We start from the raw sequence: 27957 nt of genomic DNA, 5'->3' as shown, positions 1-27957 counted from the left end.
GGCTGCTGTATTGCTGAAGTCCATACCTAGATCACCCAGTCTTCCAGACCGTGTGCTCCATGCTTTGAGACCAGGAGGACCTTGGTGTTCTGAAATGAAGATGGAGGCGGTGGGAAAAGCAGAAGAACTTGTTGATTCAGAAGTTCCACCAAAGGCTTCTGAAAAGCAAGAGGCTGCTCCTGATGAAGACGGACCTATAGAACTCGAAACACAAACTCAGAAAGACAACATACCCACTGCAGCAGACTCTGCGGTGCTCTCTTCGATGCCTTGCTTACTGATGGAACTGAGGCGAGACTCCTCGGAGTCTCAGCTAGCATCTACAGAGAGCGATAAGCCAACGGGCGGTCGAGTTTACGAGAGTGACTCTTCTAACCATTGCATGCTTTCCCCTTCTTCCAGTGGGCATTTGGCTGACTCAGATACATTGTCTTCCACAGAAGAGAATGAGCCCTGTCAAGCTGAAGCTGCTGTAGAGGGAGACCCTTCTGCTGTGTCTGGGGCTGCAGTTGGGAGGAAATCCAGGCGATCCAGGTCTGAAAGTGAAACTTCAACAATGGCTGCCAAGAAAAACCGACAGTCTAGCGATAAGCAGAATGGCCGAGTTACCAAGGTAAAAGGTCATCGAAGCCAAAAGCACAAAGAGAGAATCCGGCTCTTAAGGCAGAAACGGGAGGCAGCTGCTCGCAAGAAGTACAACCTGCTGCAGGACAGCAGTACCAGCGATAGTGACCTGACGTGTGACTCGAGCACGAGCTCTTCAGATGATGATGAAGAGGTTTCAGGGAGCAGCAAGACAATCACTGCAGAGATACCAGGTAGAGGATGTTTTTTAAACTGAACTGTAACGCATCTGACATCGTTTCTCAGCTGTCATGCTATATTAGATGAGTTACACTTGAGAAAAACCAGGAGAACTGCAGCTCTGTGTAAATTTGAAGACTGCAGTACGTTAACAAGACATGGGCAAGTCATAAATTCTGTTCTGAGGTTTCAGTGCACTTTTGCACACCAACAAAGCATAGAAATGGCAAACTGGAGGAAGCACTATCTTTGAATTCTGGAATTTTTAGATCTTTTCCTTTGTAAGCCTATATGAACTCCTCTCAGTGCTGTCAGATCCCATTAGAAAGTGATAATCTAATAAATACATTCTTAAGATAAGTGACCAGCTTTGCTTTAACGTGTTAAGACCACAGCTCTGCAGCGGTGTTAGGGATACTGTGGCACGCCTCTTGCACCTCTTCCAGTAAGGCCATTCATTATTGCACTTAGGCTGTGCGTTCAGCTCTGCGTTTCAGTGCATGACAAACCTACTCAGCCTTAGTGAAAGTTCTTGCAGGTTGCAGCTGGTCACCTATTTTAGGACATAAATACGGTTTTGGTTACGCGGGTGCCTGAGCTATATCCACACCTAAATTTTACATGTTTTAGAAAAAGCTGTTTCCATTTTCCTATTGCTTAAGCAGCTAAAATCTTTATATTACAAACTTTCTGACACATACATGTTAAGATTGGAGGGAGCAAATTTCAGGGGCCTTCTCATGATTTTTTAGCAAAAGAAAGATGAATTCTTCAAATTTTTGTCTGCTGAGTCTTTGTTATTTTATTAGCCCAAGTGCTGTGGACAGGAATTTATTTGAATTATTCTTGCAGCTTTTTATACCATAGAACCATCATCATATGGCAATCAAAAATAAAATCATATAAAAGTAAACTTTTTGGCTTGCCAGTCTTTACTGTTACATGCCTTTTTGGCCTCTTGTGCTAGACTTTTAGAGCTAAAGATCAGTTTACACAGGGCGAGAACATTTAAAGGAAAACTGCAATAATTAGTCTTTAAGTTGCTGACTAATGTTTGCTAGATTAATTATTCAAATATTTGCAGCTGATTTTACAAATAATTGTGTTTTAACCGACTTGATTATGGTGAATGAATGTCACCATGAGAACTGGCATTTTTGCCACATATTACTAGGAAGCAGGTTGCACAAAGGAAGTTCATATTTATTATTAGAAAGTCTGGGAAAGGCATAGTCCTCCTATAATTATTGAGTAGTAAACTTTTAATAGAGATCTAAAATTATTTTTACCAATTTAGTAGTTAGTCAAACTTACAGCTTTCATGGTTTGTGCTCTTTTACTTACTATATTTACACTTTGGGCAATTAAAACCTGATTTAAAGCCTGTCAAAGAAGGCTATTTCATTGAGTTTTGGGACACCACCCCACCCTTCAAAAAAAACCCCAAACACACCCAGTAAGTTCCTCAGGCTGTATTACTATTTCTTCTAAGTCATAAAAGTACCTTGTGACCCAGAGAGGCACCAAATGGTATTTTCAGATCTGCCTAAATTTCTGTCTTCCATTGTGGAGAGCTGAAAACACTCTAGGGTACTTTTGCTGTGTCACTAGGCTCCTCTGTGTTTAAGCTCTTGGTGTTAACAGTGATATGCTTGCAACTAAAAGCTTTCCTTGCGGTGCTCAAAAGAACTTGGTGATTTAGTGGTAGTTACACCAAGGCCCAGTTCTACCTGCAATGCAAGATGTGGGAGTGCAAAACCCATCCTGAGGAGCAGTGATGTTTGTTCTTACCTCATAGCACGTGTTATCTGCTTGACACTAAATCACATTTAAGAAATTGGAGCCTTTGAGCTGTTCTTGTGGAATCAGATGCAATGCATACCTGCCACATTGCAGTTTTCCCTTAAATAGGAATGACTTTGGTTTGTGGGAAACAGTCTCCAAGTGCAGGAGAAAAATATTCTCTATATAGACCAGGACAAGGTTAGCCAAAAACGTATCTTGTGCTACTTATGGGTTAATGACTTGGTGTTGTCTGAGCAGATGCAGCGGAGCTATGAGTCCAAGTAGGGGTCCCAGCTCTCCGTCGCAGTGGTTGGTTCGCATGCCATCTGTGATCCCTCTTCTTGGAACTGGCAAAGTGCTTACCTTAAGTTGTTTTATCTGAGTAGAAAGCCATTTTAGTGCACTTAGCATTACACTGTGAACAGCCTCAAAATTTAAGGAGTGAACATATAGAAAAATAATACAGGGATATCAAAAGGCATTACTGGAAATTCAGGCCGTGAGTGTCCTCTGCAGGCAGTCAAAAGTTAAAAGGTTTAATTTGATACTTGAACTTGAGTGTCAAGAAACTACAGTGCGCCCGTCAGAAGGAGATAAGCATGAAAAAAATCTTTTGTCTTCTACTTTTGAAAAAAGTCTGCATACAATGATGCAGGAGAGATTTACAGGTAGCCTGTGTTGTTCTTAGTCCTGCTGTGCTTGGACATTTCAGCTGTAGTGTTGGTTACTGTCTTGACACCAATTATTATTGGGACTGATTTTCAAATGTTTGTTGTCTGAAAAAACAGTTTTGCCAACAGAGATGCTCAAAGTTAGTGTGGCCTTCATGTCGGAAGGTTATATATACTCTGGCTCTTTGTGTTGACAAAGGTAGTGCTCCAGAAGGCAGTTTGCTTGTGTGTGGTGTGAAGAATTGAAGTGCACCATTTGAGAATACAGTAGTCCTTCATCTTGCATAACCAAACCTCTTCCATTTTAATAGTGCAGTTATTTTTTTTATAAGCCATCCACATAACTGGCTCTGAAATATGTTTGGCTAGATTACTGAGGTAAGGAAGATGTTCGGTGAAATATGTAATAATGCCATAAAGTTCTGAACTGAGAAGTTGTGGAGTAGGGAATCAGTTCCCTCTGCTGAACTCAAATGGAAAGGAGGTTAAAATAACTGGCACGCTTATTTTTCTTGTCTAGAGTGAATGAAGTGTAAAGAATTAATATCTTACTAGTGATACTTCCGTATAAGTAGGAGCTAAGCACAATATATGTTACGTTATTCTGAATGCACTACATCATGTTGGTTTGCACCTGAATGCACAGGTACAATCTAAACTTCACAGGTGCTGACAATCTTTTCACTGACCTGAGCAGCCATAGTCTTGGGCTCTTCAATTCAGGGATTGCCACGACTTTTGACTTGTTGCAGGTGAGGAGCCATTTCTGATATTCAGATGATTGAGCCTCTCTGTTGGCATTTAAGATTTTACCAGATAGTATTCATGACACAAGAGGATATTCTTTGAGTCCTGGAATACATTCTGCTAGACCTGCTACCATTGCAAGTTTTTCCGTTAAACAGTTTTAAATTTGACCATGCAAATTAACTCTGAATTAAATTGGCATGAGAGTAAGTTTGGAAGTCGATATTTATTTCTGTTTAAGCACTTCCTTTGGAAGAAGGAGGTTTTTTTTTAAAAATGAAATATATTATGAAAATAGTGGCCTTTCACCACCATTGTCCTTTCTACAGCTCAGAAAGATGGGAATTGACATCAGAGGGACTCACGTTCTAGGGTTTCAAAAAAACTGTTCAAAAGTTTGAATATGTAGAAGTCCAAAGAGAGGGGCACAGTGTGCATGAGGGACCCTCAGGCAGGTTGCTTCTTCCAAAGAATTGTGCTTAGAGCTTGGATAAAACGTCTGGCAAGGGATGACTTTGGTTGAAGTAACTCTGAATGTCAATTATATAAGAACGCTCTGTTAAGAGTGATTTGCACTAAGATACTCTTTTGGGAATATTGGGCAGCATAACGCCACGGAGGAATCCGCCAGCGCTAATTAGAATGAAGCAGTGGCATATCTTAAATCGTTGGGTTGTCAGGCTTCCTAAGTTAAATAACTTCGGACTTGGTTATTATTTAGATAGTACTTAATAGATCCCATAGACAGCATTGGGGCATTTCTGAGGTGGTGTTCTGCAGGAGGTGTTGTCTTTAAAAATAATACGCGTCTTGGATTCCTACCCCTTTGCTGCTGAAAATTTCTTCACCTTTTAACTTGGTGTAACTTCAAAAACCATGGAGCTGTAAGTTAACAGATAGCTAAGGGACCAGTTAGATAAATGCTAGCTTTTTTAATGTAATAGAAATTAAATTTTAGGGTTGATGTTCTGTTTAACCCTCCAGGCCACCAGTAAATAAAAGATGGAATAAGGCGTATTATAAGAACTGCAAATGAAGTATTTGAAACACTGATTTGCTGCTACTGTAAATTGTAGATATACTGTGAATGATGTCTTTTTAAAATAGTATTACAGGGTAATAGATATTTCAGTGCATAGTTTCTTCAGTTTAGAAAACAATTTTGTCAACTTTGACCATGCTAGATCATTGTTAACTTTAAAAGCGTAGTGAGATTGTATCACATATCGTCATCAATGTTTTTTATTTAAGTTGCCATTAAAACTTAGTTAACGTGTCCAGTCATAAGCTGTGGACATCAGAAAAACTGCCATTTAGTTACGTGATCTTAGGATATAATCCCTGACTAAAGATGAAAAAATGGAAGCATGTCACATATACAATACTGGTATATGACAAAATGTTTTCAAGGAGAAAAAGATGCTGAATAAGCATCTGTTTTATTAAAACAGTACCATTTTATTTAATTACCTTTAGTTAAAGTGCAGTCAGAGGGATGTAAATTGGTTGCTCTCAGGTAATTTATTTTGGAGCAGAGGACCTGAATGCTGAATTTCCAGCCTGTCTGATAGGTGAGCAGATAGGAGAGAAGACTTAAAAAATAGGGGTAAAACATTTTTGGCCCCTGTTGTGTAGCACTGCTACTGCTCAGAAATAAGAGAATAATCCTGGGCTTTGTTTAGCTGTTACTGGAAGATTTATGTATACCTCATTTAAATAGCTCCTGAAAAGAATGTATTGTTTAAGTAATACTGTAATTTCATGTATGCAGTGAAATCCCTATAAAGATTTGGTGCCTTATGTTTTTATTAGTAAAAATTTGCTTAGGTTGTGCTATGATTGCTCTCATTCTTAAGGTATTTTCTATTATTCTTAAGCTAGAGTATCCTAAAAGTTTCACGTTTACGCACTGAATTGTCAGGTTCTGTAGCTGCTTTCTATAGTTTAATGTGATGCTTGTCTCGTTTTAGAATTACCTTAAGTAGCATTTTTGTTTGGAGGGCACATTGTTCACTATTCCTTAGATAGGTGCAGAGCCTTGTTTTCTTGGGGTTTTATTGCTCCCTGGGGGATTCCTGAGGGAGCTGTAAACTTACAGATAGATACTACTGCCTTTTCTTATTGATGCGTAGTGTAAGATAGTGAGGATAGCCTTCTCGTCTTGCTGCTAAAGTTCTAATTCCAAAGCCAGTCGTTTGACTCATCTTTTTACGGACGGAGGAAGGACAACAATTTTCCTTCCAGCCTTCCCCGTCTGTTTTCTGCCTTGCCTAGATTTAACACTGGGAATGCTGCAGAGCTGGTGGCTCGTGCAACGAAGGGCACCCTACGAGGTGACGTGAGGTTGATGGCTCCTCTGTGTTGTGTGGGTTACCCCTGTGATGTAGCTGTGTCCACCAGACCCAGGAGAGGTTGCTTTCACCTTGTGTTAGCCCAGCATTTTCATCTCTTCGTGTCTGTGTTTGTGTCGTGTTCTTTTCATTGGTGTCCAGTGTATTTTCCAAAATTCAACCCAAGAGCTTTGGGCTTGGCTACGTTAGATGCTCCAGTGACTATATCAGGCTTTATCTGCTACCTTGTGTACAATTTTGTCAGTATTTAACAGTCTGTTATAAAAGGGTTCAAGTATGTAAGTAAAATACGCATAGTTATCCAGGTCTATCAGTTAAACAGAACTAAATGTGTTATTGTATAATGTTTTTGATGCCTTCAGCTGAATTCAAAACAGAAGTTGCAAGGGAATTGGACTAATTTGATTTATTATTTAAAAAAACCCTAAAACTTTGTGACCAAATTGTCTGAGGATTCTAGAATAAAAATAATTTTGAAGGCAAAATTTCTATCATAACCTCAGTGAGTGTAAAATGTTATTTATTTTTTTGATGGTAACACTGTTGCTTAATATTTGCTAATTCCTCACCCCGTTGTCATTTCCAAGGGACACAATTAGAAAAGTTTGTTTTCCTGAGTTAACATGCCTTAATAAACGATATTATGTTCTTACTTAACGATGTCTTATCAAATGGCCTCAATGTCTTTAAAGCTGGCTTCAGTCGTGCTGGGGGATCTGGAGGAGCGACCAGGGAAATTCCAGGATTGCTTGACAGGGGCACCGTGTGGGATAGGAACTGCATAGGCAATGTCCTGGAAGAGGCCATGAACTGCTTTGCCGAGATGCAGAGGCAGACAGAGGAGAAATTTCGCATGTGGATAGAAAAGCTAACCCGTCTTGACACGGATGAAGAAAGCAAGCAACAACTGGAGCCCAGGGAACCTAAAATTCAACTAGTTGGCCAAAGAATCCCCCCTACCACCCAGTCAGGGGCTTTCATACAGATGCCTGATAGCCAAGTACTTCCACAGCAGTCATTTAATTCTTACGTGGGCTATCAAAATGTGGATGCTACGCTAGAGTTTCCGGCGACTTTTAATAACAATTTTCCACCTATCTTTCCAGAGAATGGGAATATTGCAGAGCCTGATCTGAATCAATCATAAACTTAAAAAAAAAAAAATCCGTTCTTTGCAATCTTGATGTTGCTTTGGATTATGTTAAATCAAGGTTTGCTTTTCTCTTATGTTTGTTTTCTTTTTCTCTTTTGGGTTTTATTACCATGGTATCACTTTTTTTTTTAAAATTTGTAGAGGATTATATGTAGTTCTAAAAAACCCGCAGTATACCCATGTGCATGTGCCAGCACACACACAGACACTTTTAAAGGTGTCTGTGGGGGAAACACTTGGGAAAATACAACTCAGAATGCTTGTTTAGATACCCCAAAATCAGTAGAGCTATATTTGCTGGAATAGCATTCAGAGTATTCATCCAAATGCTCTTTTTGCATGTTAAAACATTTATATAAGGAAATAAGTTTTATATTTAAAGATGTAAAGTACCCTAGAAAACCTGTCTAGATAGACTCATAACGTTTTCTTAACTATCTGTTTAGTCCCAAGTTTTGAAGCTTAAATAGTCACACATTAGTTTTTTCTTCTTTGTTTTTAGGCAGAAGTAATAAGTAAGCTTACCCTGAAGATGTAGCTATATATAACAAATGTGCACAGCTGATTATTTTTTTTTGTCTCCCATTTAGTAGTTCATTTTCTGTCCAGAGTTTTTATTACTGTCACTGCTGTGTTGTACATGGCATATTTATGGAAGCAGCTGTCTTATATTTTGTGCACAAATACACACATGTATACGTACATCTGTGTTCAGTTTTTGGTGGAAGTCACCTGCTCTAATTTTAGGCGTTGAATTTGCTGTCAGTGCATCTCCTGAGTCAGCGGGAAGAGGCAAGCACCTGCAGAGGGTGCTCCTCTGGCCGTGCCTTTCTCGTCCATTAGTTGTCTCAATCTCCCTTATAAACAGTTTAGAATAGATAACTTTGGGCTAAAGGTAGGCGAGATGAATCGCCCCCAAACTGCGTGTGCACGCATGATCCGTGCGCACAAAGCGCTGCCGCTTCCCTCTGCGTACACGATCCAGCCGCGTCCTTCGTGCGGGAGTGAAAATAGTTGTGTCAGCCACGAGATAAGCAGCTGCCGGTGGATGGATTGAGCTGTGTCACCGGAATTTAAAGGAAGCCTTGACGGTCAGATTAGTAAACACTGTGATGGTCGGAAGGTGTGGTTTGCTGGTCTGGGTCAGACAGCAAGAGCCACCTCTGGACCATTTTTGGATGCTACTGCAATCATTATTGACTTGAGATGGGGAATGCTAGAACATTAATTTCATTTAAATAATACAATAACTTGCTATTGCGTGGATTTTTTTATATTGATAGTTAACCTCAATAGGCAGGCTTGAAACTGTGATGTTTAAAGTAGGATTAATTTAAACTATATATTAGAAATCTCTATTTAATTCTTACTATTATCACTACACACAGGGATTTTTTGGTCACCTCTCCATTAAGGCCTTTCTTCATGTGAAGTAACTTCTCCATAGCTACCAAAAATGTATATTTATCATCAGTTAGAACTTACTAGAAGTTTCTAATGCAAATTAAATCAAAATTCTAATAATGGAAATCTAAAGTCTTTGCATAGATGTAGTTTAAGTAAAGGGAACACTGTAGGTCTCCTTTGGCTGTTATTTTGCTTTTTGAACCACAGTCACTTTGTCTTTTAATTCACTGTGATTCCTTTTATTCCTGCTGGAAGTAACCACTGTATCTCCAGTAGGTCTGATTTTTTTTTTTTTTTGGCCTCCCTGAAGTCAGTGGGAGTTTTTCCATCAATTTACATGGAGATTTGGATCAAACCTGTAACTGGAACTCAAGAAATGTTTTTTGTTATCAGTATAATGCTAGCACTGGTGTGTTAACATTATTCTTGGCTCAGAATTAGCTTTTTTTTAAAAGTATGTGATGCCTTCATTTAAAAAAAAAAGGAAAAAAAGGGTTGGAGAGTTGTGTTATTTTCAGAGTAACAGTTTGAAAGACTGTGCAGGAGCTAGTTTTTAAGTACTGGAATAAATTCTTTACAAATCACCTTCATGCATAATTTTGATACAAAGATTTTGATATGAACTTCTAAGAAAACTCCCTCGTCTGACAGTGTGTGCGTTTTTAACTTACTTATAGGTAAAAGTTAAATGAGTTGTTTCATGTTCGATTGCAATGTAATAATCATGTCCTCATCTGTTTAAACCTTAAGGTCTTTCAAGGAAGATTGTTTGCTGATACTGAAAAAAAACCCAACCCAGATCCTTCTGGTGTTCATAGATTTGAGATATATATATATATACTATATGTACCTTTGCGATGAAGATAAGAACAGCATATTTTAAAGCATGACAACTTTACAAGTCTTCCCATGCATGCAGAAGCAGCTTTTTGCAATGACTGGTTTCTTTTAATGTGTAAGAGTCACTTAACTCGGTACGTCTTTAAGCATGCCCTTAACCTTTTTTTTATAAAGTAGTATCTATGGAACAATTAGATATTTCAAAACAAGTTGTGTAAGGAGATCAGTTGAACTAACTTAAAAAAACCCAACCTAAAATATTGAAATAATTCAGTATATTAATAGATTAAAAATTGGGTTGCAATAGGCAAAAATGAAAAATAGTCTGTAACATTTTTATCCATTTATGTTGATTTTTTTCAATGTAAGTATGAACGTGAAAGAATGAGCAGAGGATTATAGCAGTTGAGCATAGAGACTAAAGCTCTACTCTTTCTAGGATAAATTTATTCCAAGGCACCCAGAAGACTGAGGGATTAGTTCATATTAGATACAATTTTAATTTAATTTCCCCACAAAAGCTACCTACTGTTAAGAACACCCGTGCAAAATCAGTGGTTGTAAATGGTTTTGCAGGTGGTAAATACTGTTTTGTTTGGTTGCTCTTTTGAGTTGCCCCAAACCTGGAGCCAGAACTTCTGCTTGCCGTGAATCGGCTCCTTTGAAATCAGAAGTGTGTGTTGATTTACACAGTTGAGTGTCCGGCCCATGGGTTTATCTTCCACATGACGAAGTATGTTTCTCCTCGGAGCCGAAAGGAGAACCCCATCTTTCTGTTCAGGTGAAGTAAAACCTGCCCGGTGGAGGATTTGGCAGGCTGCGCCATGGAACAGGGGCAGATCTCTTCTTGCTTTGTACTGTGAATTTGAGGTGCAGAGCACTGAAGAAACCAACCTACAGATAGGGGTACTGGTGGTGAGTCTGTATTTTTAATGTGTGTGTGGCAGCCTTTGGCATCTCTTTGAGAAAACAGATGCCTAATACAGAATTTCACATGTTGGGGTTTTTTTTTTTCCTCCTGGAAATTTTTTTGCTATGTTATATGGCTGCAATTAATTGTGTCGTGATTTCCATTATAAGCTCTTATTTTCAAAGAGCTTTGACTGGAAACTTTCAGGGAGTTAAAATTTCTTCAGCTGAAATTTTAACATGAATTCTAATCTCATCCATTCTGTATTTCGTTAAAGCAGTCTGGCTTTATTTAAGACTATCTTGAGATTATCAGAAGGAAACTCTTCTACTTTCCAACCCAGAATTATGCCTTGAACGTATGTTTATGCTCACATCTCAACAAATTACTTCAAGCCCACCAGATTTAACAAGTAGAGGAGAAATCGGTAGGAGTTTTGCGCAGATGGGGAGAATCACAGATGATAATTTAGAGTTTCTCTAATTGCCCGAGGCTTTATACTTCAGAATGGAGTACAGAAACATTCTAGTTTCTTTAAAAGAATTTTATTTATCTTGTAGCTTTGAAAGTGTAAATGCACCAAGTCAGGTCAACTGGTGTTAGACTGGTGCAATTCCAGGGAAGATAGTGCCAGTTTAAACCCAGGTGAATTACTGACGTTCCCGTATTGCCATTTTTGTGATGGAATTACATGTTTTCAGTGTGGCATCTGTTTCTTCATGGGCGTAACTGAACACCCCTATGACTGCAGAGTCGGGATTTAGGAGCAGGTGAAACACACCGACTTTGTTGGCATTTTTAGTGCCAGTGCAAAAGTAGGTCTTTATATAAAGGCTTGGCTCAAATGTCACTAAATGTCAAACTGACGATTCAGTAAATAAAAAAATAAACAATCTGCTCCAAGAACTGGACCCTGTGTGGGAGCCTTTGGAAGTCCAAGGGCTTTAGCCTGCGGAGTTTTCTTGCAGGCTTGGCTGTGGGTTCTTCCCCAGACATTAGTGCTGCTTTCCTCCTCCAAGTGGGGTTTTGGTAAGGAACGTACATAGGGATTTCCACCCTTCACACATTGTTTGATCTGAGAGCTTGGGGTTTTGCCTCACATGCTTTGAATAAAATACCTGAATATTCAGGTTTTATTTAGGAAATAAAAAATTAAGGTAATATGCAATGTAAAACCAAGTAGAGGCAGTGGAACTTTATTCACTGTTTCTGTTACAAAAAACCAACTGAGCAGGGAAAAAAAAAAAGAAAAATATTAAATCTTTTAGATATACTGCTCCTCAGTGTTATTTTTAGCAGTATTAAGACAAACTATTTCAGGCAGAAAAATACTTCTCTATTTTTTTAAGTTATCAGTGTCTTTTAGTGTTTTTGCAGTATTGTTAGTTTATTTTATCTGAGCTGCTAGAGTTAAGGCTGGGGGACCAGTCTTAACTTCAATGAAATGGGGTTATATTTGGCAGTTATTTTACAAACTGAAACTTATTATCACTGGTTTCTCTTGTTAATATATTTATCTCCTCCTGTATCCACATACTGTAAATCTCTTTTAAAGTAGTATTTCAAGGGCATTAAGAAATTAAATCCTAACTGTATTAAAACCAGTAGAAAATTTCTACTTATTTCAACAGGGCTAGCGTTTCACCTCCTTAGAAATTGAATTTATTCTGCGGTTTTTGGTCAGAGAATCCCTCGGCTGACTTTAAGGGGAGTCTTTGCCTGAAGGGTTTGTGTAAATCAGGCCAGTTGAGCAGACGTTTTTGAAATAATCGCGCTCTGCACTGCGACCACTGCAGTTACATTCGGAAGCATGAGAACAACCGCGCTGTGCAGCTTGTACTGTAGCAGCTAAAGTATTCAGGCTGACTGATAGGGATGGACAGTACTTTGCAAAACATGGAGCTGGAAACTGGTCGTTCTCACAAATTGGATGAGCCTCATAGTGTCAGATCAGCAAAATGAAGGCACATGGAAAATTAGGTTTATTGAGTTAGAAGCGATTCCGAGCACTCTGTGAAATCTCACAGACTGATCGAGCTGGGGGTTAGTCGGGACCTTCAAAAGATTTTTTTTTTGTCGAGGCTGTATCGGGCCTTCCGTGGGAAGACGTGGTTTGTGCTTGCAAAAATGTGAGGTTTTCTGGAGGAATGTGTGTTTGCCTGCCTTCTCCTAATTAATGTTAAGTTGTGTTTATGTGAAGGATTTTTTTTGTTCAACTGTGATACCTTTGTGAGAGGAGGTGTGTTGATTCCAACTCCCTCCTGATACACTTTTGCAAGTAAAACTGGGGAAGAGATCTGGCTAATGTATCTGCTTCCATAATTAATGACTCATTAGGAGGTATCCGGGAAAATAAATCCTATGATGAGCTACAAAGTGCATGCCACTTCCTTATATTTTCCATACACAGCCAGGTTCCATGTGCCTTTGCTTAACGCACAATGAAAAAGGCTTTATTATGTCTTTATATATAATTTGGTAAAACAAATCCAAAGTATTCTCCATCTGATCAAACAGCCTGAAAGAATGAGTGTTGATCACCAAGACTTGAATTTGAAAGATCTCTTTTGATGTGATATATTAAAAACAATCCAGTCTGAGAACAGATACTCATTGGATCATATTGGTTTGAGTTCACAATTTTGTCATTATGGTAAAAAGGAAAAAAAAAACCAAACCAAAACACAAACACAAAAGCTTTACTGTGTGAAATAAAGGAAAAAGTGAGGAAAGTGGATTCATTGATAACTTATTGTTCACTTTATGATTTTAAAGAGAATGTTGTTACACTGCTATTGTTTTTTATTGTATTTACGATGTAATCTTTGCCTAACCTTGTAAATTTTGAAATCTAACTACTGTAACCTGGAATAAATAAATAAATATGAATAGTGATGAAGCCTTTCATGTTGCTAAACGTTAAAAAAGCACAGGTCTCCTGCCCTCCATGCCCCTCTGGGATGGATTCAGCTAGTTTAAGCCATTTGAACTGCATGTATTTATGAAACTGCAGCTCTGGATCATGTTTTAGGTGATACCAGGTTTGTATTGTTTCTCTAAGCTGAAAAGACTGTCATTTCAGCCTGTGGTCTGGTATATGAAGCCTTTCTGTTTGCATAAAATTTACTGATGTGCCTACTATAAAACCATTTTGGCAAGTTTAAGATGAATCTTCAGGGTTTTGGCACACAAAAGGCAATTACTGTAACGATCATCTGATCTTAAAATATAGGGATTAGAGTCTATTCTGTATTTCGTTTAATTCTGAAGTAAATAGAGTTATGTCTTAAGTTTCAGCATAAATGAGGGCATTCTTAGATCTTTTATTTTAAAATGTCTCAGTATTCTCTTTTCCTACGTAAAAGTAAGTACAGTTTAGTCTAGAGTGCTGAGAGTGTGCCTGCATGCCCCGTGAAAGATGCAGAGGTGAGGCTGGAAGAAGACATCTCTCCTGTGTGCTGCCTTTCCAGCTTTTGCATCTTTTGTGAGGGCATTCCTAAACACTATTTTTAAACTCCTCAGTAATTTACCAGTTAAAAATATCTCACTAATTAGAGGTGAGTGTTGTTTTCAGCAAAGTTGAGCTCCTCTATTTGTTAGCCCTGAGAAAGCTGTAGATCTCAGCTCACCTCAGTTTCCACCCATAGGCAGAAGGAGGTTAATAACCACCGGGGAGCTCGGTGAGATCCGCTAATGGAAGGCTTTTTGTAAGAATGAAGTGCTGTAATTATTGTTGCTATTATTATTTTACCTGTTCTGTATGTTTTAAGGCTTAGGGTGATACTCACACTGAAATAACGCTCCATGTCTCCTTACTGCAAAGACACTGATGACTCCAGAGGGCGATTTAAACCCCCAAAATTAGACTTTTAATTTTGAAATTACCTCAATCAGGATAGTCCTCTGGAGATTTCAGTCTTTTTCCACCACCTGTAGAGAAAATACAGCGAGGTTTAAATCATGTCTCTAAGGCTGGAGTTCATCTTGCTGAATTTTAGCAGTGCCTTGTCTAACGTGGTTTTCTAAGCTATTTCTGTTCACTAGGGAAGGAGGGGAGATGATGATGCTTCAGGAGGCAATTTCCAGACTGAGATGACCCTGAAATTCCTCTCTCCAGCTATGGTGGGAGGATTTAGGTGACACTACAGGCCTAAATTTAAGAAAACTAAAGAGAAATAATAACTCAAAGGATGAAACTCCCCCGTTCGGGGGTTCTGATATCTTTGGTTTCCTATGCCCAAGTCCTCCAGTGGGCTGATGCTGTGTCAGCACCAAGGTATAGAGATCCTTCTAGGATAGCTGCTTTTAGTGTACAGCTGGAATTTTACACTTCATTTCCCCTTTTTCTTTGTGCTGCCATTATAATGAATTAAGGGATAATAGGAATGTGGATCTTGCCACACAGTTTAGACTGAGTGCCGAGATGTGGCTCTAGGAAAAGCATAGGAGTGGCTAGCAGATGAGAAATTACTGAATTTTCTGTGTTGGAGGCTTAAAATGAGAGTTGATACGTGTAGGCTTGGATTTTTGTGCATGTGGCTTCTGATTCGATTGTCCCAAGCTGTGTAAATTAAGGGAGAATTGTGCGCTTGGAAACGACATCCCCATGATGACCTCTGCCTCTGAATTCCTAAAAATAAATAAAAAATAAAGCAGTCTTTCCCTCTCCTGTTAACATTAAATGTCAACAGCTGTATTTTGCTTCTGGTACTTATTAACTTTTTCAAGCATTTGTTGCTTTAGAAATGTATTAAAAGCTTATCACCAGGGAAATATAAGTCTTGCTGCTATCTTGGATTCTTGAAAGACACAATTTTTCTAAAATAGATAGTTAAAATTACTGGCCAGGGAACCTCTTAATTGTACATTAAATTTTGATTCTGGCATGGTAAGTTTTGGTGTCTGTTTTTCTATCTGTGGACGTCCTGTTACAATCAGTAATTATGAGGAGTGGCTCTATTTCAGGAAGAGTTGATAATTTACAGCTGTGGTTGTAGTTAATCATAGACTGGCCTAGGCTGGAAGGGACCTTAGAGATCATTTAATCCAACCTCCCTGTCACGCGCCGGGATGCCACCTCTCAACTAGATCAGGCAACACGTGGGGGCCGAACAGGAATCTTTTTTACCCCTTCAACCTCAGAGCATTTTTTCACTTATTTTCTAGCTGAAGCCTGACGTCCTTATTTCTTGGTACCATGCATTCACTTTGCATCACATTGTGGGACGATCACTTAGTTGGCTAGGGAAATATTATTTATTTCCGAATTTAATCCCTCCTGTCTCATCCTTGTAGCGCTAAAAAGGAAACAGACTTTGGTGAACAGAGGAGTTTTTAGAGGATTTTCTTCTATGTGCCTTTGCTGCAACTTTCATCTAGTCGTAGTTGTCTACAACTTATTTATTGCTTTATTTATGTTTTTTTTTCTTAAACACATGTAGGCATTTATTGTTTATTTCTTTTTTGATACATGCCGGGAATCCTAGGAGTTGTTGCAGCGCTGAGGCTGTTATCTTGGCCCTGCTGGTTATCTACTGGTGATAGGGATGGAGAACCCTGGTGTCAGAGGCCTTGCATTTCCAAACCTAATCTAGAATGGCAAGGCTGAGAAAAGCGAAAAGAGTTCTCTGCTGTGATTGCTTTGTAAACAGGCAGATTGCTTTTTTTTTTTCCCCCCAGATTGTTAAATCAGTGGCTGTTACACTGACAAATATAATTACAGTATGTAAATTATATTGAAAATATTTTTGTCTGTTTGATGTATACTAAATTTAAGCTAAGTTATAAGGTGTGCTGTTTGGAAGTGTGGAAGATACAAGAGTGGAGCTACAGATAACGAGTTTATGCTTGTATTTCCTACTGATGAAGACTTTCACACAAGTTATTTCTATGGGTAGGTGATGAGAATATCACTCTGCATGTATATACATTTATTATACATTTTTGCATGATTATACATGTAGGAGTGGTACAATTTTGACTTGAGACTATTGGTGCTTTTTATCCAAATACAATTTTACTTGTGTAGACATATCTATCTAAAATCAAATTTCGCTTCTGCTTTTTGGAGATTCTGGTAAGAAGCGAAAGAAAAAAAGACCTGAAGTAATAGTACATAGCTCCTGAAATTTTAGATAACCTTTTGAAAAAATGGTCAAATAGTCAATATTGTACTTGACCCTCGTATCTTCTGCACTCAACTGTTTATTTTGATATATCACATTATATATGTTCATGCTGAACTCTGATGATAAGACTGAAAGAAATCATGCCTCTCATGATTCAGTCGAGTTGTAACTTCTGCATGTAATTTAATCATTGGCTTTCACAAATAATTAACTGAATGTCAGCCAGCTTAGTTTTGAACTTGGTATTCTATTATTTTGTAATTGCCTCTTAAAAAGACAAAGTTTGCCTTTCAGTTATTTTCGGGACATCTTTTCCTGTCATAATCATCAGTGTTTCATGTTGTGAACAGTTTGGTCTTTAATACATTGGCATTTAACTACTCATTTATTTTTGTCAGTTCTGTTTTAAGTTTGTGATATAACATTGTTTTATGAAGCTGCTGTTTTGAAGGCAGGTCTGATCAGGAATAGTTTGTGAATTTCTTCATACCTTGTTGCAAAACTGATATTTAGTATGAATTAAGCAATATGGTCAATCTTTAATGAGGTGTGTTGCTAATCACCAAATAAGCGTTGCTTAAAATAATGAGTTGGATTATATTTGAGGGACCCAGTTTTCGAAAAAACCCAAACCCAAATACCCAAACAAAACCAAAACTGAGAAAAACCCACCCTAAAAACTTCAGCTGAAACAGGTTTTCAGAAAACTAAATTTGAAACTCTTAATTCATAATATTCTCTCTGTCTTCAACAGGCACTTAACACTCCTCAGAGAAATTAATCTCTCCTGAATAGTCTTTTAATTTTATTCTCTGTGACTTTTAAAGGCTTCTTTAGTCAGGTTGTATCTTCCTAAACGTATTATTATTTTCTATTATCCCACACAAATTGTAGCCTCTGTTTGTCATATCCATAACAAAAAAAAATCCTGCAGACACTCAGCTGCCAGAACTTTGTTGGGGTTGAAGAATTACAGCAGCCAAGCAGCTGAGCTGTGGCCCAGCCTGTTTTTCTGTTTCATACTCAGTTTTGTGGATGAAATCTTTGGGGAGTGGGAACTCCAGACACTTTCATCCACTCTGAACCAATAAACTGTGGCTGAGATGAGGCATTTGAATTAAAATGTGGATCCTTTCAGAATTACATTTTTCTGTTTTCTCTTTACTTCTACATTAATGCTTGTCTTGAATTTGACTTAGTCCTGAGCCTCTTCTCTTTTGAGCAGGCTTCCCAATCATAAGTGTTTTTCATTCCTCACAAAGAAAATAGTCCATCTTCACAAAAAATAAATAGATTTTTGTTACTCCTCAAGAGTAGATTTCAGAGTCATGTAACCTATTTTCTCTCCCTCTATCCCCTTTCACTTTGATGGCCAAAGATGCATATGGTAATCATATTGAATTAAAAGCATGTTTATAGCTTTGTTGTAAAAGCACATTATAGTTTTTTTTTCTTGATATTCTTGATCTTAAAAAAGCAACACCGGAGCACATTGCCGTTTTGAAAAATTCCCCTGTCTCTGACAGGTAAATATTGTGAAAGGAGATTTGCCTAATGTTAAACTTGGTGTCACTAGATCAGTTATATCAAAAAGTTAGTTTTATTCAGTCAACCCTTAAGTAATGTAAGCTGTCACTTGAGTTTTGTAAAATTCACCAGATAAATATCTTGTCTTGCCAAATTTAATGTCCTGTAACTTTTTTTTTGTTGTTTTAAACTGAAGGTTTTATCCTTTTAAGATTGAAAATGTGACATTGTCAGAAATGGAGATGTTTGTGTGTTAATGTAAAAGATAATACACAAGTAACTGATACATTGGTAAACATGTTTTTCTTATATATGCGTGTTCTGTGTATGCAAAGGTTAAAATGTCTCTAATATCAGACTATGTACATTAACTCAAGTTTCGTACAATTTATAGTCCTTTTAAGAGCTTCATGTAGGAGAATGCATTAATCATTAAACAAACTACTTGTACTTTTAAAGGTGCCTTTCACAGTATGCTGAGTCGTAATCCGCCGTGCTTTTCTCTCCTCCTGCAGATGGACCTCCAGTTGTAGCTCATTATGATATATCAGACACAAATTCAGACCCAGAAGTGGTAAATGTGGACAATCTGTTGGCGGCTGCAGTAGTTCAAGAGCACAATAATTCTTTAGGAAATCAAGACTCAGGCTCTACCTGGAGAACCAGAGGGCTCCTAGATGAACTGAGTGCTGATACAGGTTTGTTTAAATTCCCCTGCTCTGATGTTTCTTCCAGCATTTTGGTCAGTGTTTCTGCTTTTCTTGCTTTCAGTGTTTTTGTAGTTTTTAGAGTTTTAAAAGCTACTTGTGTGGATTTAGCAGTAAATCAATAGAGGTGCTTATTATCTTTACTGGTGATGTGGACAGCGGGATTGAGGGCACACTTGGCAAGTTGGCTGACAACACCAAGCTGTGTGGTGTGGTCAACATGCTGGAGTGCAGGGATGCCATCCAGAGGGACCTTGGCAGGCTGGAGAGGTGGGCCCAGGTCAACCTCATGAAGTTCAACAAGACCAAGGGCAAGGTCCTCCATCTGGGTCGGGCAATCCCAAGCACGAACACAGGTTGGGCAGTGAGTGGATTGAGAGCAGTCCTGCGCAGAAGGATTTGGGCGTACTGGTTGATGAAGAGCTTAACATGAGCCGTCAGTGCACACCTGCAGCCCAGAAAGCCAATCGTGTCCTGGGCTGCATGAGAAGCCGCGTGGCCAGCAGGTTGAGGGAGGTGACTCTGCCCCTCTGCTCTGCTCTGCTGAGACCCCACCTACAGTTCTGCATCCAGTTCTGGAGCCCACAGCACAGGAAGGACATGGGCCTGTTGGAACACATCCAGAGGAGGCCACAAAGAGGATCAGGGGGCTGGAGCACCGCTCCTGTGAGGACAGGCTGAGAGAGTCGGGGCTGTTCAGCCTGGAGAAGAGAAGGCTCCGGGGAGACCTCACAGTGGCCTTTGAGTCCCTGAAGGGGCTCCAGGGAAGCTGGGGAGGGGCTGTTCACAAGGGTGTGTAGTGACGGGATGAGGGGCAGTGGTTTTAAACTAGAGCAGAGTAGGCTTAGACTGGACTTTAGGAAGAAGTTCTTCACCAAGACCCTGGCCCAGGTTGCCCAGAGCAGCTGTGGCAGCCCCATCCCTGGCAGTGTCCAAGGCCAGGCTGGACCGGACTTGGAGCAACCTGGGCTGGTGGGAGGTGTCCCTGCCCACAGCAGGGGATTGGAACTAGATGACTTTCAAGGTTGCTTCCAACTCAAGCCATTCTACCATTCTATGTCTGACATTTATTCCAAAATACAACTGATAAAAATTGGCAAGGATTCCCGCAATGCATTTTTTGACACTGATTTTTTAAATTATTTTTTCTCTTTCTTTTTCTTCAATTACTGCTTGGAACTTAGTCTGAAGGTTTTTTTGGAACTTAGTCTGGTGGTAGTTTGTTTTTTTTTTTTCTTAATGAAAGTGAGCTGAGCTTGTTACTGAATGGTTGATTATGATGACTCATGCCACCAGCTAGTAAATGATCATCATCTCGTTTTAGGTATTGTAATTGCCCTTGTATATATTGTTTATGTCTATTTCTTTAAAATAAAAGCATATTCCATCTGCATTTCTAACATACCTTAGAAAATTGGACAGACCAGCAGCAGGTAAAGATGATGGGTGAAAAGGTGCTGGTAAGTGGGTGTAGCATCAAGAAACAGCAAAGGAATTTCCTTCAGGAAAGCAAGAGCAGGAATACTCTGGAAGAATTCAAAGAAGTTCATGTAGCTCCTAAAAACTGCTTGCTAAATGCCTGCAACTCTTCACTAACAACATGAAATACTACTGTGTTCTGGATGCAGAGAGCTAAAAGAATTTTTCCCATTGACTTCATCCCATAGTCTTGTATGCTGACATACTGCCTTTCCACTTATTTTTTAATACCCATGTTTAGATTTTTGGCTGCCTGAGACATAGAGTCTTGCCTGCAGCGGTGGAGCACGGCACTTTTTTTCTGTTTCATTCTGTCTTTTCCAAATGTAAGCCTGCCAAAGGGCACCTACATCAGAAGCCTCCTAGTAGCTCCGTGTTACTTTCCAGTGTCTGTAAGGCTTAGAGAAAAATGTATGTGGCTGATTTTGAGAGAGATGTTCCATTGTTATAGAGTGGACAAGTCCATATTTGAATAGCAGAATTTGTGCTGCGTTATTTTCACTATGGTGCGCAGCTGGATGTTGTTCCAGCCTTTTTTGAAGCTAGCAGGCGTTTTGCAAGCTCACTGACGGTGTTTGTAGGATGGCAGCTGACTGGTAGTTAGCTGCTTGACCCCTAACAAGCCCATTCTTTTATTAAGTGATTAAATGATTAGAATAGCAGAAATTAACTTTATGATATAGCACTAATGGATTGATATTTAAAAGGAGTGTAAGGAAATAAAAAGTAATGTTTCTCACCAAGCTTTCTTCCCCTTTCTGCTTCCAAGTGCAGTGCTGCGATGCGCTAGACATTTGTCTTCTTTCCTCCAGCTGTATCCAAGGGGACTTGATAGAAAGAGGTTGCCAGGTGTTGTGGTTTGAGCCAGCTGCCCGAGCCAACAACAAAGAACCACATGGCCACTCATTCACTCCACACCGCAACAGGGAGTGGGGAGGGGTAAAATTCAACAAAAAGGCTCAAGGATTGAGGTTAGGATGGGGGGGGTTGTTCACCACTTCAGTCACGGGCAAAATCCAGAGTAGACTTGAGGAGAGGAGATAAATTTCGTTTGCCACCACCAGTTATCAACTAAAACAGTAGGACAGTGAGAGAAAAATACATAAATAAATACAACTTGATCTTAATTAAATGCCTCCTGACCCTTGCCTTCTTCCCAGCTACCTCCTCCACCCCATTCACTCCCTTTAGCTCACTGGCAATCCTCTCCTGCCATCTCATTCACTACAGGGCTCTGGGAAAACACTCTGCTCCAGCGCTTTTCACCCTTTCCTCACCAACCAAAGCGTTCATTCACTTTCCTCTCTCCTTCCCCTCCTCCCAGCAGAAAACGTGGCCGACATGAAAGACAGGACACAGAAGCAAAGAGAGACAGAGTGAGGAGTGACCCAACAGGTTTCCCCTCTTAAATCTGATCGCAGAGGTGCTGATGGGCCGTGGCCAGAGGCAGGTCCCACTTTTACCTGGGGGAGACTCTGGAGGTTTTGCAAGGAGCCACCCCCACAGCCCCACCACTACCAAAAACCTTCTGACTGTGAATTTGTCAGTATTGGTCTTTTCTTACTGTGTCTGGGATTGCATGTTTGAAGGCAGAATTTTCAAATCTTATATCTTGAAGTGGGCCTTGCAGAATTGCTTAATGGTTGGACTTAGTGATCTTAAAGATCTTTTCCAAGCAAAACGATTCTGTGATTCTATGATCTTGTTCCCAAATTAATCGTAAGCCAGTATCTAGTTTAACAGACATGAAATGACGTGTTCCCGTGGGTAAATTAACAGCATAAGCTGTTATCTAAGTGAGAAATCGTATTAGGACACTCTATCATACCTGTGCAAGGGCAAATATTTTGGGCTGTTTTGCAAGCCCTGATGTTGTAGGGCAAACAGAACATCTCCTCTGGGCGTCATCCTGGTGTTTGTGCGAAGAAGTTTACAGCGTAGGCATGTTATTGGGCATGAAATTTGTATGGCCCGAGGCTGCAAATCTCTCGTTATGCTCTAATCCTGATTTACACTCAGCTACTGTTGCAATATTTACCGTGCTAATCATGGTTTCTCTACTGCTGATTACCTTATTGTTGTCTGAACTTCAAGCTATGGTAACACACGGCTGTCTTGGGGCTCCCGTTTATACATTTGGGGGTTCATTTGGGGGCTGTTTAAGAGCCGGTGTGCTTTGCCCCTCTGCCAGGCATTACGCTATCTAGCAAAGGGTGCACGTTATTGTACCTGGGGCAGGCTGATGCCCGCTCCAGTTTGCTGACCAGGGATCACGTTGCTGTTGTGCAGCCTGTGCTGTAGCAGCAGTGACGTTCAGGATCGGGGTGATGCGAACCACTGGGGCAGTGACTGTGTAAAGCTCCTGGTTTTGCAGCACCAGCATGTGAATCAAAGCCTGTGAGCGCTACTGAGTCACGTTTCACACTGTCCCCAGCCACTTCTGTTAAAAAAGTGTCTGTGATCCATTTAGGGGCTTTCTGACAGTATTTGCCAAAAAGTGTTCAGCTGAACTGTAATGTTAGGGAAAACCAGCCTGGGCTATCAATTTGTTTTAAGTTCTGCTGTGAAATCTTTTTCGTTTTTTTGTTTTGTGTGGTGGAAACTCCTCTTTTCAAGTACAGTGCAGCACTGATCAAATGTTGCATCAAGGGTGTTCGCTTTCCAAAAACTGAACGTACAGTATGGTCTGTGCCCCTCTATTTGCTTAGATCTTTTCCAAGTACCTACAGCAGTCATTGAAGGGTTTCCCTGGTACTTGTTTCAAGTTTAATTTCTTCCCTCTGTGTCCTCCTGGTCTACCTGGGCGTGTAATCAGTTCTGCATGTTCACACACCTTTGAAACTTCCCTTAGTGCCTGTGATGTTTCTATCCACCCTGTAGGCTTTGTTTTCCACAGTGTCATTGTGTTTAATGTTTTGACAATAGATGATCTTGTTTCTTTATTTCGGAGAGTTTCAGACACAGTCTAACTTCTAGCATTGTCATAAAATAACATCTGGAAAGCCTAATTATATCAAGTGTTGCTGTTGCAGTAGTTGGGCTTTGTTCACATCTATGTGGTAACACCATTACTAGACATACCGAGACTGGATGAATCCAGTGGTCAGCCTTTACCAGGTGATAAACTGAAAGTCGGGTAGTTTGATCTAATAAGATTTTCTAATCTCAGTGTTTCAGTGTCCTTTTTTTTTTTTTGTTAGCTTGAGAAATACCTTTTCCAGCTGATTGCCGAGTTGTGTAAACTGTTAAACATTGGCATTTGCATTTTCTCTGTCTGTAGGTCATCTGGATCCAGGCTTCCTTACAAGTGACAAAACCTCTTCTGGCAATGCCCAGATCAATGAAGAAATTAATATTGCCTCTTCTGATAGCGAAGTAGAGATTGTTGGAGTTCAAGAACATGCCAGGTACGGATTCCTTTTTCTTGGTTTTATATTCCTTTAATTTTATCAGAATATCTGTATTCCCAAAATTAATAAAGAAGAAAACTGCTCACTTCTGTTTCTGTGTTTATCCATCCATGATGCCCAAAAGGTAACAGATGTTGCACTTGTTTTTTCTATTCTGCCGTTAGAATGTTATCAACTTAATTAGTATTCAGATTAAGCTTGTGATTTGATATCAAACATTAACAGGCTAAACATACATAGTATTAAAATCTCAAATCTCTATGTATCAGGAATTCAGTTTTTAAGGGCGTAGTGTGACTGTGCAAATACATCAGGAAAAATATTTATGTGGGTTCTTGTTTCCTTTCAAAATACTTACTTTAAGCATTTAGTCAGCTTCCAGTTCATTTAATAAATCAGTAGCTGTAAAAATGCTATTAACTTTTCAATGGCTGATGCAGCAAGATAGCCCCCTTAGGTTAAAAATTAGATCCTTATGAATCTCGGTTTTATTCCAAGATACAAGAAAGTTCAAACCCCTGAAGTGTAGATGAGGGTAGGGAAGCCAGAGGTTTCTCTCAAGCTCAGCAAGAAAGCTGTCCAGCTGAGCTCCAGCTGTTACTTTGATAGGCATCTTTTGATGTTACTCTTCCTCTTTAGTCTGTGATCTGTCCTTGTCTGAAGTATTATGAAGCAGTTGAACAAGACGGGCATTTTCATACAGTTTGGAGATTAATTTAGGAACTAAAAGTAAGTTAAAGCAACATACAGACGAGCTCTTTCTAAAAGCTGCCTGGGGGATGTGTGGAGGTGGAAAAGCGGTGCGAGGGACAAGGAGCAGAGCTGTTCCTCTTTGTCCCTTCACTGCATCTTTCTTGAGGGAAGGAAGAAGGAAGGTGTGCAGGGCCCTATGTCACAGGCAGGAAAGTGTTCAGATACTGAGGGCACAGTCAGGCGCTTTTGCATAAGAAAAATTTTAAGATGCTGAGGGTAGATTTAGTTTTTACTTTGAGAATAGTGAAAGTCCTCGCCGGGGCTCTTTTGGAAGATTGCTACTTCCCAAGGAATTGTCATCCCGGTTGTTTATCCACCAGACGCAGAGACTGGGGGATCTTTGTCCTAATGATAAGCAGTGTGGCCTTGTCCTCCAGGACTGGTTTGTGTAGATCTGTCCAGCGCTGTGTACACACAACCCTTCTGCTTGAGGGCCCCTGTTCAGAAGCTTACCTCAATAACATTTACCATATACAAGCACAGAAATGCTAAGTAAATACAGAGTTGCTGTTTAAAGTCAGTTTTAGTAGATATGCACTGAAATAATTTCAGCAAAGAAAGACTCAGAGCGTACTTTGTGTTTTCCTGTGTTAATATAAACATCTACCATCTGGCAAAGACTAGTTCTTACCAGCTCCATTGAATACTCACACGTTTCAGTTGTTCAAATCCTATTTAGAATTTTATTTCTCTTGCAGGTCTAGGCTTGCAGTTATGAAGTATTGATGGGCTTCTGACAGGGTTGTCGTTTGGAAAAGGTTTAGGTTTTTGCTCAGTATTTTTTGCATGCTTAGTTAGTATGGTGTTTGGATGCGGTTTTTTTGCTCACACTGGTTTTTTTATCATGCTCCATATTCCATGTTGTGGTTGGACTGGTGTGAGTTGTGACACTCCAAAGTTTGTCCGTGATTTGTAATTTTTCAGATTGTAGGTATATTGGCAGTGTTTCTCATCACTGGAATATTGCTCAGCATCTGCTTAGGACACCAAGTCATGTTTTTCAGTTTGTTTTATTTTTCTCCATTGATTATTTTTTTTAATCATGCATGTGTATAAAACAATCTTCCTCTGTGTTTTCCTAGGCTTTTTTTCCACCTCCTGTTTTGTTTCCCTTTACTTGGTATCTTCCCTGAGCTACAGATTGGAAAGCATGTTCCCAAAGCTAATGTTGAACGTTTTGTTATTGGCTGCTTGTGTGACTTGTTTGGGGATAAACACTTTCATTTTTGCAAGATATCATTTCTGTGAGATAATTTACAGCTTGCTTTTTCTCATCTTCAGGGAGAAAAGTTAGTATTAGCTTTGCCTAAACACTGAGGAATGTTCTGTATCAGAAGATGGACCATAGTCCCTGAGACCAAACATAGTGTTTAGTTTGCTTTGGCTACAAACTTTTCATGTCAGTTATGCTTAAAAATATTTATTCTTAAAAGAAAGCTTTCTAAAAAAAAGAAATCCCCTGCATTTGTTAGAGTTGCAGTCTCTTATTACTAGTTCTTTGCAGACCTGTGTTTTAAGTATGCATCTTTAAGACTGAAGAAGTAATAAAAAAGTCAGTCTGAACATTACATCCAAAACGAAATAGCGTATCTGAGGAGGAAATGAGACATTTATATTCAGAGAAGTTAGAGCCTGGAGGATGAGATTTTTCATTCTATTTCAGGACATTCTAACCAGAGCCAAGAGAGAGATGAGCATAACCTAAGTAGTTCTGAAGAAAATAAATTGCACTACTTTAAAATAAAACAAATAAAATGTAAATGTCAGGGATATTTGACCAGCGCAGAAAACCTGGGTTCCTGGAATACAGTACATGTGCCTTCACAAAGAAATGGGAAAAGGTTATCCCAGCAGCCAAACATCCCTTGATTCTGTATGCAGCTAGGAGCAGCTACAGGCACCACCAGCAAAATAATTTCTGGGGCACTAGGTGTAAAGTTTTACTAGTGCTTGCTTAAGATTTACAGCTGGAAATGGAGAGCTCATCCTAAAGACTCCCTAAAATTCTTGTCGCGGCTTCATCATACAACAAAATTAGTCTATCTTTAATTTAGTTATTTTTTTCCCCTAATTATTATTATTATTAACTTGTACTTCCATTGTCACATATCTGTTAGGAATACAATAGGTAAAAATACTGTGCAAATAAGTAGATATGTACCTCACTTCAGGTAGGCACTTGAGCGCGTGCTTATCCTTAGATGCAGGACTTAGTCTCATTGACTGTAATCACTGAAAGCTTAAATGTTTTGCTGAAGTGGGGCTGCGTGTTATTAGTGAGCATCTCCCAGCATGTTTGTGATTTTTAGTTGAGACCACCAAAGAAAAATCAAATATAATGGCTATAATAATGTAATTACATGATCTCTCTTGTAATTATTGTAACAAAAGTATCATTATGTCCTTATTTTAACATGGTTTTGGTTTCATATAGAAGGATAGCTTTTCTCTTTGTCTCATTAAACTCCACTTAAACTTTCTCTTTTTAAAAGTCCAGAGGGTACAACTGCTAGCAGGAGATTATGCTTCTGAATAATGCATGGCACTACACATGACGGGGCAGACTTCCTCAAGATCCTTGGGATCCATGCACGCATTTTGTAAGGAATATCACTTTACACCCACTGGCAGAACCCAGTTCTTAGAAATAGTTGAGTCCTCGTCACCACCCTGAGTTTAAGTTTAGCCTCAGCTTTGTTACCAGGTATTTATGATGTCACAGACTCTACAGATGGAAAATCTACAGGGACGTTTTGGAGAGGGACATGTTATCAGTGGTAAAACACTGCAGCTAGGAATCTCATGTCTGAATTCAATAGTAGGTTTAACCCTTTGTGTCTGTTTGGTGTTTTGTTTTGTTTTTTTGCCTTGCTGCAGGTGTGTGCATCCCAGGGGAGGCGTGATTCAGAGCGTGTCTTCCTGGAAGCATGGCTCCGGCTCCCAGTACATTAACACTCAGCAAACACAGTCATGGACAGCTGTGACACCCCAGCAGAACTGGTCTTCGCCCCCAGAAGTAGTGGACCTCACTTTGGATGAGGATACCAGACGCAAATATCTACTGTAAAGCAGCATCACTGTGTTTCTGTCCCCACCCCTTCCCCCTTTTGTGGCACAGAAGTTTGTTATTAAAGCTTCAGCTTCAGAAGCCCTGTTCCTGGCATTACAAAATTTGAACTCATGACATTTTTAATTTACATAAGAATGTAGTATTATTTCAGTATAATTTAAAATAGTTTTGCCTTCTCAAAGGAGGATTCCTCCTGGAATTAAAAGCCAACAGCT

At 39.5% G+C, this 27957-nt stretch overlaps 1 protein-coding gene across 2 annotated transcripts; it reads left to right on the top strand.

The window, feature by feature from the left end:
• LOC104272773 (chromosome unknown open reading frame, human C18orf25) lies at positions 1-27957 on the top strand. Of its 2 annotated transcripts, XM_009867860.1 has the most exons (4): positions 1-818; positions 18839-19021; positions 23790-23916; positions 27550-27957. In XM_009867860.1, exons 1-4 carry the CDS (start codon positions 95-97, stop codon positions 27737-27739), a joined length of 1224 nt encoding a protein of 407 aa, XP_009866162.1. In that variant the 5' UTR covers positions 1-94; the 3' UTR covers positions 27740-27957. The 2 variants fall into 2 exon arrangements, with proteins under 2 accessions (XP_009866162.1, XP_009866163.1); XM_009867861.1 differs by lacking the exon at positions 18839-19021 and having other exon boundaries at positions 27550-27739.

This window comes from Apaloderma vittatum, unplaced genomic scaffold (assembly GCF_000703405.1).
Source record: "Apaloderma vittatum isolate BGI_N311 unplaced genomic scaffold, ASM70340v1 scaffold9904, whole genome shotgun sequence".
Lineage (NCBI taxonomy): Eukaryota > Metazoa > Chordata > Aves > Trogoniformes > Trogonidae > Apaloderma > Apaloderma vittatum.
Note: the sequence above shows the minus strand (reverse complement) of the source record. Positions and strands in the feature narration are given on the sequence as shown.

What these genes read in the sequence shown, in the direction of transcription:
- LOC104272773 (XM_009867860.1), top strand. Translation starts at nt 95, where the DNA reads ATGAAGATGGAGGCGGTGGGAAAAGCAGAAGAACTTGTTGATTCAGAA. An exon ending in AATCACTGCAGAGATACCAG is followed by an intron (nt 819 to 18,838) that starts GTAGAGGATGTT and finishes CTCCTCCTGCAG; the next exon opens with ATGGACCTCCAGTTGTAGCT. An exon ending in GGAGTTCAAGAACATGCCAG is followed by an intron (nt 23,917 to 27,549) that starts GTACGGATTCCT and finishes GCCTTGCTGCAG; the next exon opens with GTGTGTGCATCCCAGGGGAG.